Source organism: Artemia franciscana, chromosome 7, assembly GCF_032884065.1.
Source record: "Artemia franciscana chromosome 7, ASM3288406v1, whole genome shotgun sequence".
Lineage (NCBI taxonomy): Eukaryota > Metazoa > Arthropoda > Branchiopoda > Anostraca > Artemiidae > Artemia > Artemia franciscana.
In genome coordinates this window covers 35,893,484-35,906,382 of record NC_088869.1, presented here as the reverse complement: position 1 = coordinate 35,906,382, position 12,899 = coordinate 35,893,484, and the positions used below count along the sequence as shown (strand labels likewise).

At 35.5% G+C, this 12,899-nt stretch overlaps 2 protein-coding genes across 51 annotated transcripts in view; both read left to right on the top strand.

Annotated features, from left to right (window-relative positions):
- Positions 1-748: 748 nt before the first annotated feature.
- Positions 749-1,108, top strand: LOC136029678 (histone H4-like). Its single transcript, XM_065708181.1, has one exon. It carries the CDS (start codon positions 749-751, stop codon positions 1,106-1,108), a length of 360 nt encoding a protein of 119 aa, XP_065564253.1.
- A 1,913-nt stretch (positions 1,109-3,021) lies between these two features.
- Positions 3,022-12,899, top strand: part of LOC136029210 (cell adhesion molecule Dscam1-like) — a 204,323-nt gene continuing 194,445 nt past the window's right edge. For all 50 annotated transcript variants that reach the window (XM_065707384.1, XM_065707382.1, XM_065707397.1 and 47 more), the window contains exon 1: positions 3,022-3,198. In XM_065707384.1, the coding sequence (XP_065563456.1) occupies positions 3,141-3,198 (58 nt within the window). In that variant the 5' untranslated portion in view covers positions 3,022-3,140. The remainder of the gene's footprint in view (positions 3,199-12,899) is intronic.

The following is a 12,899-nucleotide window of genomic DNA, read 5'->3' as shown; positions in this document are numbered from 1 at the left end:
TTTTGGTATTTTGCCCCTTGACCCCTACCTCATTTCCCCCCCCCCAAGGAACATTAAGCTGTAAAGCTGTTTTGCGTGTTTGTTTAAACCATTTAGTGGCCCTTAAAAGCTGGTTAAGAATCGGTTACATAGAATTAAGGTACTTAAGCTCTCTCGCTACAGATACGACGGACAAGTTGAATGTCTGTTGGTATGATGGTCAGCTTTTTGGTTTGAATGGCACACAGGCTGGTATCCTCAAAAAGTCGAACTGGACACGCCTCCCTGGCTTCTTGTAGGGCCACCACGCCAAGCTCTGGAACCTCAAGTCGATTTTGAAATCATGGGCAATATCTCACTCAAATTTCTAAAGGGGCAATTTCCTTATTAAGAGTTCGGTACTCTTTTGGTAGCGACGAATCTCTCTCAAGACTAAAGTTTCAGGCTTGTCTCTGCTTGTTTTTGTTCTTTTACCCTACCGGTAGCAGGAGCCGACTTAAGTGCTGCCTTGGTCAAAAGCTGCTTGCTAGGTGCCTTACCGCCCATTGATTTTCTCGCAGTTTGTTTAGTCCTTGCTACATTGATCGTTTTCCTTTTTTTAATAGATTGAACAAAAGAATCGATACCTAGCGGCTTCATGCATACAAAGACGCGAAAGAGTAACATTTTGTAGGGAAGGATTCTTTCAATATAAACTAATCAGGCCTTCAAGTAATTTTATTAGTCAGACAAAACCTTTCTAGCTGTTCGCTACGAAATTGTCTAAAATATGACAGGAAGAAAAAAAGGACTTGAAAAAGGAGACGCAAAACATCATCGCAAAGTTCTTACTGATAATATTCAAGGAATTACAAAACAAGCTATCAGAAGACTGACTCCTCGCGGTGGCGTAAAACATTGTTCTGGCTCAATTTACGAGGAAACCAGAGGCGTTCTTACAATTTTCATAGAAAATATTATTCGTAATGCTGTCATTTACTCAGAACATGCCAAGAGAAGGACTGTAACTGCAATGGATGCAGTCTACGCTCTAAAGCGCCAAGATCGCATACTGTATGGCTTTGGGGGTTCATGGTTTCCGAATATGTTTTTGACTTTCCATATTCCCCCTACCCAACGGACTTTTTAAAGGCCAACAAATCTATAAACACTTTCTATCCATGTTTTATGAGCCTTTTCGTTGCTGTGCATTCAAAATGTCAGTCAATACTTTTTTTTCGTTTTCGTCCCAGGTGCAATACCTGAATAAAATTATGCAAAGAAATTCATCCATATCGTGTGTTTTAAATTAGTTCAACATCTCGTCTGTATTCTTTGTAATTTTCACTTTAATGCTTTTAGCGCTAAGACACGGCACTAGATCCTTGAAGTCCAAACAGTGGTGCTGCTCTTCATGTCAAAGCCCTTCAGCCAGTAAGTGCAATGGGGGGATGTGGGCAAGCCTTCCTATGCTCTCTCACACTGCTAATACTACTAACAAATTGCCGCAGCACCAAGCCGCCTGAGGCCAACACAGCTACGCACGCTCTTCCTCCATTCCATCTATTTAAAGCCTCCCTCTTTACACCCTCCCAGGAAGTTCCTATTTCCTGTAATTCTTTCTTTGTGACATCCTCCCACCAAAGATGAGGACGACCTGCTTTCCTTTTAGCCCAAGATGGTTGGCCGAAAAGGACAATCCTAGGCAATATGTCTTCCTTCATCCGCAGAACGTGCCCTAGTCATCTCAACCTTTGTTTCATTATAGCCCTAAAAAGAGGGATTTAACCACATTTTTTTACAGCCTACGGCTTGAAATACGGTTAGTCATCCGGGTACCCAGAAAAATTCCCAGACAATTTATCATGAAAACATCGAGCAAATCTTCATCCGCTTTTCGGAGCGCTATCTCGGCTTAGCATATTTTCAAAATGATCTTTCTGTCTCTCTTTAACTCTTTCCTTATCACTAATTGTAGCCCTTTTTTTCTTTAACTGGAACAAGTTCGGATTGACTACTCCCTCTCATTTTATTAACATGCCTGTATAATATTTTACTATTATGCCGTCTAGCTACCTTTTCCTATGAAATATTATATAAAGAAAGGTAATTTCTATACTGTAGAGTAATATATGAGCCCTAACAAAGATCCGGGTAGCATCTACACACCTCCGCCTTAAAAAATCGCTGGTTTCCTTGTCAGGAAGGAATACTTAGAATACTGAAGATTGTTTATTGCAATACACTTTTCCCCAAATTTTAATTTGTAACTAAAGTTAACACCAACATTCAAGAAGAAGTAGAAAATGACGGGACTATTTTAAAATTAGACAATAAAATGAAGATTTGCATTTTCATACTAAATAAAGTATTGAAAACAAACTAAAAATAAGAAAACCAGATAAAAGTAACTGAAAGTTTTTACCATCTGTTATAACGTTTCTATCTAGTTTTCTTCTAGTTTTCTAGATTATCAATAGATAATTAGGAAAATTTCTAATTTTTAGTACTTTTGTTTCAAGTTAAATATTTAGTTCATTGAGATTTTCAGTTCTAACGGAAACTGTTGACACCAATGAAAAATTGTTTTGTTTTACGTGTTTTAGAGCTCTCTGTAACCGTCAATAAAGCACGACACCAAATCTAACGAACAAAAAAAAGAAACTCAAATGCAATAAAGATTAAATTTAATTATGTCAAAATATCAACAAATATTTTGGTTTCAGGCCAGAAATCTTGAATTACTAGGCTCTTTGCATTACACTAATCTTTTCTGAAATCCAAAAATATTTCGTTGTAGAAAATTCTATAAAATATTTAAAATTTTTACTGTTTACTCTTCCTGGTATTTCGGAGGTCTGGTGCTCAAGAAGACTGATAAAAGTTCTTGGAAATTTCGTTTCCAAGGCTTGGAGACACTAATCGCATCACATTAGTAAAACTAACAATAGTATTGCTACCTATTACAACACATATTTAATAATTAGAGATGGCAGCTAGATCAAAACACATCCAGACAGTTTTGGCAGAAAAAAATCAAATGGAAACTCAGTCTGGTGTCAGTCTTTCTTTGACGAAGTAGGCTTTTGTGCGGTGAAAATATAGGATAAAATACCTCATATATTGTGGATAGCCTAGTGATCTAGGTGGGAGTGTTGAAGAAAAGTGCATTCATTGTCGAAATGGATGTGCATAAGTGGATAAAACTGGTTATATTTGGGATTCTTTCATGCAAGTTTGGTAAGTAACTATGGCTTGTTTGGTTGAAGCTAGCGATATGGTAGACATTAGACCGAAAAGAATAAGAAGTAGGCTATGGCCTACCATTAGACTCCATTCAATGGTTTTCCCAAGTAGGGTACAATAATCGCTGATGTTGCTAGTTAAGGGGCTTCTTGCTATCTTTGAGTGTGGTTGAGTTAATTAAAACTAGGCTATCGGGAATGAATCCTGGACTAATAGTTTTATAGGTATAGGTCTAGAATAGTGGCTCTTCAGAAGGAAATATGCTAGAACAAAAAGAGAGGCATTTTTGGATTGCTAATTTTGTGTTCATTTTATGATCTTGTTCGTGTTTTCGACAGTCTATTTCCAGCCCCTCCAGTGGTCTCTATGTAACACTAAGCCATAACCTAGGCTATACGAAACTAACCAAAGAGATGATGGAGTTCGTGCCTCATAATATGCAGCAAGTAGGTCAATGAATAAGCCCTGGAAATGAAAAGTGCTGTCAAGCTAGCCTACTGTCTCTAGTCTATCCTTTCCTTACTTCTATGGCTTAGAGCATTGCATAGATGACATATCTATGTCTGTTTAAATTTTGGCAAAAAAATGTTTATTATTTTGTGTTTTTACTTTTTTTTGGCTATAATTTGAGCCAATTTTAAAAAAACCTTTATATAAACCTATATAATTTTTTTAAAAAAAAAAAAACCTTTTAGTTTCAGGACCGAGAAAAGATATCACTAACCAAAATGTTTGGGGGGCAGGGTAATGGATTTACTCACTGGCTGGTAATTTTTACTGACGGATTTGGACAATATTGCTGCTGTGAAAATTGCTTAATTGCTGCAATAAAAAAATTGGGCCAAATCAAATTGTTATGCCTCACGTTAAATTGGGGGTGTACCCTCCCCCATACTTGTTACCTCCAGATATCATTGATGCCTGCTGGGGGTGGGGGTGGTTCCCTCTGGAAATTGGTGACTATAAATTAATTATGAGGAAAACCAACGAAGAGAGAGTAGAGACAAATCATAGGAAAAAGTAATGTTGACTACCTGCCAATAAGTTTTAACCCTTAGTACTGCAATATGATAGGCTATCCAATTTATGACTGAATGGCCCCTTTCCAGTTTTCCACGAACTTTTTTCTCTACATGATATGGTTGGAGTAAAAAAAAAATCCTTCATAGTAATGAATGCTAAGTATATAGCGATCCTTATCAATAACGAAAGCATAAGAACTAAAATATTGATAACACTAAATGAAAGAATTAACTTTTATAGTGATTCCAAACATATATAAGGGCGCCCCACCAAAAAAAAAATATGGCGTCAAATATAGCATGCAGGAGCTACTCTGATACTTGTGTATTAGCCTGTACACACACGAGAAGTGAAGCTAGGTTATTCATAGTGAAATAGCCTGTACCAAAATATGAACATTAGGTACTTGTGTCTTATAGCCACCACACTCAAGTTCTGTCGAGAAGTGAAGTTTGATTAATGCTAATGAAATAACCGTTTTGCATACCATAAGTTGAAATTCATTCAGTTTGCGATTTGTCTTGATAGGAAATAGTGTCTGACCATGGATGTTAAAATGACAATTTGGGATTTGCCAAGGACTGGAGAAGAGGCAATTAGACTTTTCCAGGATTAGGGGGTGTTGCCTAAAACAAAACAGTGCGTCAATGGACACAGCATGACTTTATACTCTTTCGATAAAGACCCTTTTTGGAAGTGTACAACTAGGCCATGTATGAATCTGGGTTGAGACTTTTCTCGACCCAGACACCACTCCATCTACCCAAAAAGTAGACTGAATGTGGGGTTTTGCAAAGTGGAGGAATAAACGGCACCGAGGTGCATCCCGCCATAATTTAAAATCATACTTAGCAGAGTACATGTGGCGGGCGGCAGAAAGCAGAACTCATTTCAACGTGATTCTTAGTGACATTTCTGCATTCTGGGTGCATATTTCTAAGTTGTAGTTTTCATAATTTTGTTGGTAAAGTATTTTATTTTCATCGTATTTCGTTTCATTTCATTATTATTAACCAAACTTTGCTTCTCGACAGAACTCGAGTGTGGTGGCTATAAGTTACAAGTACCGAACATTATGCTAAATACCTAACCGAACCAAAATACCTACTCTGTATATTAAATATTTAGTAAAAATATAACTACAAAGTAGATCTCAACTGAGCCTAAGCTAATTGTCAAACAGTTCGTGGTAACGAACTGTAGTAAGGAGCGACCCGGCTCAATAGTAACCAAAACTCTAAAAAATTGAATTTTGATATCAATAGCTACATCAAAAGAATCGCATTTTAATGCTGATTTTAAATATATAAGTTTTATCAAGTTTAGTCTTACCCATCAAAGGTTACGAACCTAAGAAAATTTGCCTTATTTAAGAAAATAGGGGGAAACACCCTCTAAAAGTCGTAGAATCTTAACGAAAATGACACCATCAGATTCAGCGTATCAGAGAACCCTATTGTAGAAGTTGCAAGCTCCTATCTACAAAAATGTGGAATTTTGTATTTTTTGCCAGAAGACAAATCACGGGTGCGTGTTTTTTTTTTTTTTTTTTTTCAGGGGTCATCGTATCGACCAAGTGGTCCTAGAATGTCGCAAGAGGGCTTATTCTATCGGAAATGAAAAGTTCTAGTGCCCTTTTTAAGTGACAAAAAAATGGAGGGCATCTAGGCCCCCTCCCGCGCTCATGTTTTTCCCAAAGTCAACGAATCAAAATTTTGAGATAGCCATTTTGTTCAGCATAGTCGAAAACCATAATAACTATGTCTTTGGGGATGACTTACTCCCCCACAATCCCTGGGGGAGGGGCTGCAAGTCACAAACTTTGATCAGTGTTTACATATAGTAATGGTTATTGGGAAATGTACAGACGTGAAAAATGCAATGAAAAGGGCGCAGGATTTTCTATCATTAATATAAGGAAACAATGAAAAATAAACATGAAAACGTTTTTTCAAATGAAAGGAAGAAGTAGCATTGAAACTTAAAACGAACAGAGATTATTACGCATATGAGGGGCTCTAAAAATACTTTAGCATAAAGAGCGAGGTATTTAGGAGGAGATAAATACCTCGCTCTTTATGCTAAAGTATTTTTAGTAATTTCAAATATTTATTCTACGGCCTTTCTGATTCAGGGGTCATTCTTAAAGAATTGGGACAAAACTTACGATTTAGTGTAAAGAGCGAGGTATTAACGAGGGTACAAACCCCCTCGTATGCATAATAAAAATATTAGATTATTAAAGTTTGTTACGTAAGTTAATTCTTAAGTTTATTTTTTTATATTTTACTAATATATTTTTTAATAAAAAATAAACGTATATTTTTTACTAATAAAAATGTTCGTTAAAAATTAAAAGTTCTAGTTGAATTTTTAAGTAACCGAAAAATTGGAGGGCAACTAGGCCTCCTTCTCCACCCCTTATTTCTCAAAATCGTCTGATCAAAACTAAGAGAAAGCCATTTAGCCAAAAAAGAATTAATATACAAATTTCATTTTAATAATTGATTAAATAAAAAAAACAAGTTTTTTCAACTGAAAGTAAGGAGTGACATCAAAACTTAAAACGCACAGAAATTACTTCGTATATGAAAGAGGCTGCTTCCTCATCAACGCCCCGCTCTTTACGCTAAAGTTTGACTCTTTCTCTCAATTCTTCTTTCTAAAACAGTAAAAAACTTTAGCGTAAAGAGCGAAGCGTTGATGAGGAAGCAGCCTCTTTCATATACGAAGTAATTTCTGTGCGTTTTAAGTTTTGATGTCACTCCTTACTTTCAGTTGAAAAAACTTGTTTTTTTTATTTAATTTCTGAACGTTTTTGAATCAATGCATGTTTTGATTTTGGCTCTCCGCAGAGGAATGATCAAAACGAAATTTGCATATTTTTTTTTTTGGCTCAATGGCTTTCTCATAATTTTGATCGAATGATTTTGAGAAAAAAAGAGCGGGGGACGAAGCCTAGTTGCCCCCCGATTTTTTGGTTAATTAAAAAGGCAACTAGAACTTTTAATTTTTTACGAATCTTTTTATTGGTAAAAGATTTACGTAACTTATAAATTAGCTTACGTAAAGAACTTTTGTATTCTCATGTTTTTATTACATATATGAGGGGATTCGCCCCATCGTCAGTACCTCGCTCTTTACACGAAAGCTTAAATTTTATCCCAATTCATTAAGAATGACCCCCTGAATCACAAAAGCCGTAGAATAAGTAGTTGAAATTACCGAAAATACTTTAGCGTAAAGAGCGAGGTATTAGAAGGAGGTGAGCCCCTCATATGGGTAATAATTTTTGTTTGTTTTAAGTTTTATTGCTGTTCCTTACTTCCAGCTGAAAAAGCTTTTTCACTTTTATTTTTTAATTGTTTTTTTTTTAATAATGCTAGTAAATCCTGCTCTCCCTTCATGGAAATTTTCTTCTCCCATTACAAATTCTCGAAGGAAAGTTCCCCCAGCATATCCCCCTCTTCTCAACCCCTCCCCCAAACCAAAAAAATCCTCCTGAAAACGCCTGTATACTTCCCAATAACCATTACTATATGTAAGCACAGGTCAAAGTTTGTAACTTGTTGCCCCTCCCACGGGGACTGTGGGGGAGTAAGTCGTCCCCAAAGACATAGTTATAAGGTTTTTTGACTCCGCTGAATAAAATGGCTATCTCAGAATTTTGATCCGTTGACTTTGGGAAAATAATTAGCGTGGGAGGGGGCCTAGGTGCCCTCCAATTTTTTTGGTCACTTAAAAAGGGCACTAGAACTTTTCATTTCCGTTAGAATGAGCCCTCTTGCAACATTCTAGGACAACTGGGTCGATACGATCACCCCTGGGGAAAAGAAAAAAAAAACAAAAAAACAAAAAAACAAATAAACACGCATCCGTGATCTGCCTTCTGGCAAAAAATGCAAAATTCCACATTTTTGTAGATAGGAGCTCGAAACTTCTACAGTAGGGTTCTCTGATACGCTGAATCAGATGGTGTGATTTTCGTTAAGATTCTATGACTTTTAGGGGGCGTTTCCCCCTATTTTCTAAAATAACGCAAATTTTCTCAGGCTCGTAACTTTTGATGGGTAAGACTAAACTTGATGAAACTTATATATTTAAAACCAGCATTAAAATGCGATTCTTTTGATGTAGCTATTGGTATCAAAATTCCATTTTTTAGAGTTTTGGTTACTATTGAGCCGGGTCGCTCCTTACTACAGTTCGTTACCACGAACTGTTTGATATGCGGAGAGCCAAAACCAAACATGCATTAATTCAAAAACGTTCAGAAATTAAATAAAAAAAAACAATTTTTTTAGCTGAAAGTAAGGAGCGACATTAAAACTTAAAACGAATAGAAATTACTCCGTATATGAAATGGGTTGTCTTCTCCGCAATCCCTCGCTCTTTACACTAAAGTTTGACTCTTTGCCACAATTCTACTTTTTAAAACAATTAAAAGCTTTAGCGTAAAGAGCGAGGGATTGCGGAGAAGACAACCCATTTCATATACGGAGTAATTTCTGTTCGTTTTAAGTTTTAATGTCGCTCCTTACTTTCAGCTAAAAAAATTAGTTTTTTTTTATTTAATCTCCAAATACAGACAGCTATGAACTGGTTATTATCTGAACTTGCAGATCCAAATTTTTGAGTGTGTACAGGATAGTGTACACAAGTACCGTTTATGTAAAAAAAAATATTTGATTTTGTGTTCTCCCTCAGAACGGATACGTATTTTTTTATGTTTTATTATTGTAATTATTTTGTTTTTACTAGGAGTGTTTGTATTAATCTAGTTTTACACTCTGAAAAAACTATTATTTTTATAGTTACGAAATATAAAGCCGTCAACTATGTCGGTTTTTGTATTCAAAATCCGATCTGAAATATCACTATTTTTCTCAGGAAACGTTCAACAGTTGAGCCTTTCTCAATGAGACCCAGCACTAGAAATTCTCTTTTGATTTTTGTAATCTTGGTTTAAATGCTTTGCTAATTTAAAATACTTTACTATTTTGGACAAACTACTTTGAAGATGCTTCGCTTTATATAAGTGCAGAGTTTGAAGTCTGTGTTTGATAACCAGGTTCAAAAATATCGGTGTTGTTTAACCATCTCCGTTCAAATTGTCGGCATACTGAATCCTAAGAGTTTCAATCTTATTTCTCTTAAATAAGCTATTATTTTGTGTATTTTTTTATTACTTTACTTTTTTCATTTCTGTATGCTTTTACTTTACTTGGCATTTCTTTCATTACCTTTCCAAAATTATGTATCACTAAGTTTTACTACCCATCAAAAATCGAGAGAGAGAGCATGGAAATATTGACCGTTTTTTTTTCTACGTTAGCAAAAATCCCATGCTATGAAACATAATTATAATAATAAAAAAGGTCCTTCAACTAAAAGTAAAGAGCAACTTTGAAACTTTAAACGAAGTGAAATAATTCTGTATCTAAGGGAGACTGCCCCTTCCTCAACTCCTCGCTCATTAAGCTAAAGTTTTTTAGTCATTTGAAAAACCTTCTTTTTCCTGTTCAGTTGTCCTGGCATTGTAGTAAATGTTCCTAGAGAATTTGGACAAGAAGTTGAACTTTAATTGAAAGAACAAAGATTTAAGGAAGAGACAGCCCCCCTCCCCCTCATACAAAGACTTTTCTGTTGAAATAGGTTTCTAAGCTGTTCCTTACTTTCAGTTGAAAAACTAGTTTAAAAAAATTAATTTCTGATTGTTTTCCAAATCATACCCAGGCCTAACTAAGAAATAATGTTGGATACCCCTTTTAGACCCTGGTTTATCGCTGTTATAAAGTATACATCAATAATAAATTGATTTGCCCCACCCTACTTTTTCAGTTTTTCTGCTTAAGAATTAAAATGTCGGATTGCGAAGTTGCGCAATTTAAATTTTGGACAAAATTTGGGTATGCTTTAAAAATTTGCGATGAGTAGTATTTTTTTCAATAAATCTTTATTAATGTTTCTACTGCGGAGTTTAGAGTGAAGGAGCATTATTGTTCATATGGATGGAAATTCTATGTTACTTTTAATCTTCTATGCAGGTATGCTTGTCTTCTCCACATTTATATCGGCAGACATGGGAGTGTAATCTATTATACTGCATAGAGATTTTTTTCTAATTAATTCCCACTCCCCTCCGTCTATCTCTTCCTTCATCTATCAGAAGACTCATGGAGAGTTACCAGTCTGGGCATTAAAATGTGCTTTTTAGGCATATACCCCCATCCCCGCCTACACAGTGACTCCCCCTCTTCTTTAATCATAGCTGATACGCAATTATACATCACCAAACGTAATTTCATAAAAATAAAGCAAACCAACTTAGTTAAATCCAGTACTGCCAACTTGCGGCAATACTTCCTTTACAACTGGGAAGCATAAATGTAGTTTTTTGTATACTTTTAAAACGATCAACTTCTCAGAATTTTAAAGTAATTGCCAGTTGATCCTCTTTGTGGCAAAGTCGTTGTTTCGTGTCATAAAATGGCAGAAAAGAACAATTTCCCAGGGGAAAAATTTTATGATTTCTAAAAAAGAAACTTTTAATTTACATTTGAATGACTTGTCTCCCAATTTTCTGGGACCTTCGGTTTGATGCGATCAGCATGGGGAATAAAAACAAATAAGTACGGATTCACGACCTTTCCTCCAGAAAAAAATCCATATTTTGTAGATTGGAGCTTGAAACATCTACAAAACTGTTCTCTGATATAATGAATCTAGCCTAATGAAGTGATTCTCATTAAAGTCCATTGCTTTTTTGGGGATGTTTCCCATTTTTTTCGAAAATATGGCATATTTTCTCAGATTCGTAGCTTTTGGTCGGCAACAGTAGACTGAATGAATTTTATATGTTTGGAATCAGCGTAAAAATCCAATTCTGTTGTGTCAACGGTCGTTAAAATTCCGTTTTTAGTTTTGATGAATGTTGGCCCGAGTCACTCCTTACTTACATATCGTTATCTCGAACTCTTTGACAAGAGTCTCTTGTGATATGTCTAGATATATAAAGGATTTCGGTTCGAGGGGGAGAACTGTCCTGTTATGAAAGAGATATAATTTAAATGACCATTATAAAATCAAAACATGATATCTATGCAGGTAGGATGAGTTTTGAATACGGGCCCTTAGAAATGTAAGAATATTGTTAAAACCCAACTTTAGGGACTTTTCAGGTATTTGAAATCTGTTTATCTAGGGCAGATTAATGAAGCGTCCAGGAATGTAATCATATATTCCTTGGAGGCTGTTTTTAAATTCCTATCTCTATTTCTTCTATAGCCTATTCTAAGGCTTAGTAAATTGCATTAAGACAGGTCTACGCCTGTTATAATCTTGGGAAATACTAAATCTTTCCGTAATTTTGGTTTGAGTCTGATTTTCTTTTATTCTTGACTTTGACCACAAGTCCTTGTTTAATGATGTGTTGAAAACTAAGAAAAAACTAAGTTTTAGTTGAAAACTAAAACATAAAAGGGAACCATCTTGAATTTATTTAGCCTAGATATTTAAATCGAAACAATTTTATCGCCTTTATATAATATCCCCTAGCGATAGCTTCAATCCCTCGTTCGAATGCAAATAGACAGGGAGGGGCGATAATACACTTTCTATTGATTTTTTGCGTTTCTATCCCTTCTGTGGGGAAATGCTGAATCAGAGGGATTTGTCATTCAACATGGATTCTCTTCTCCTAAAAAGAAACATGAATAGTCCAGTTCGAAGAGAGACTTTCTTTATTCCTATTTTCTGATTAGAAGCTTGATAACATGTAAATTATATTTTTCAAATTAGTTTTAGATTATCTCAAAATTGTTCAGGACTAAAAAGAAAATTCTGCTATTACTATAACCAGGAAAAGCTCCTGAAAAAGTTTAAAATTGAGTAGAATGCATAACATATATTTAAAATAATGTGAGCGTGTTTGTGTGTGTGTGTGTGTGTGTCTATGTGTTTATGTATGTATGCATGTTTCCCCGCAAGAAACAAGAAAACATTAAACAATATATACAAATAGGAAAATGAGAAATTATACCTGTTACATCTCAATGAAAACGAATCTCCTAGTAGAACTTGCCCACCCAACCCCCAGAACAATTTCTTGACGGTACTTATGATCCATATCCACGTTTGTGGAGCCGGTGGGATCTATAAGCATGTGGACATATTTTTTTGCTACACCGAAATGATTGTCTGCAATAAGATAGGCGCAATCACCCTGCAACGTCCATATTAAAGACATATTCAAATAAATTTTCTTATAAATTTTGGTTCAGTCTAGATTTTTCTCTTTTTTACGGTTTGCAAAAGCTTATGGACATGACGTCGAAATATTAGGGGACTTTGTAGCTTATTTTCAGTGTTTTTGATGAAAAGTCTCACCCGTTATTTACGTATCCATGCATTCTCATGATACATAGCCTATAGGTGTGTCGCACCTCTTTCAACTTGTGACAGCTAGGAATTATTTAAGGAGTGTAAGTGGGGGGAACTGGGGCTCAAGTCTCAAGCTCACCGCGTTTGCTAAAAATACAAACGAATACCACTTTCAACTTAGGGTCGTTCAAGGGTCATTCAGGGACTTAGTTATCAAAAAGGGTCTTAAACTAAAGATGATAAATGCATACTGTATTGATGATTGTAGGATCGTCGAAATTCAGAAAAGA

Bases quoted from the DNA above. Each gene is read 5' to 3' on its own strand.
- LOC136029678 (XM_065708181.1), top strand. From the start codon at position 749: ATGACAGGAAGAAAAAAAGGACTTGAAAAAGGAGACGCAAAACATCAT.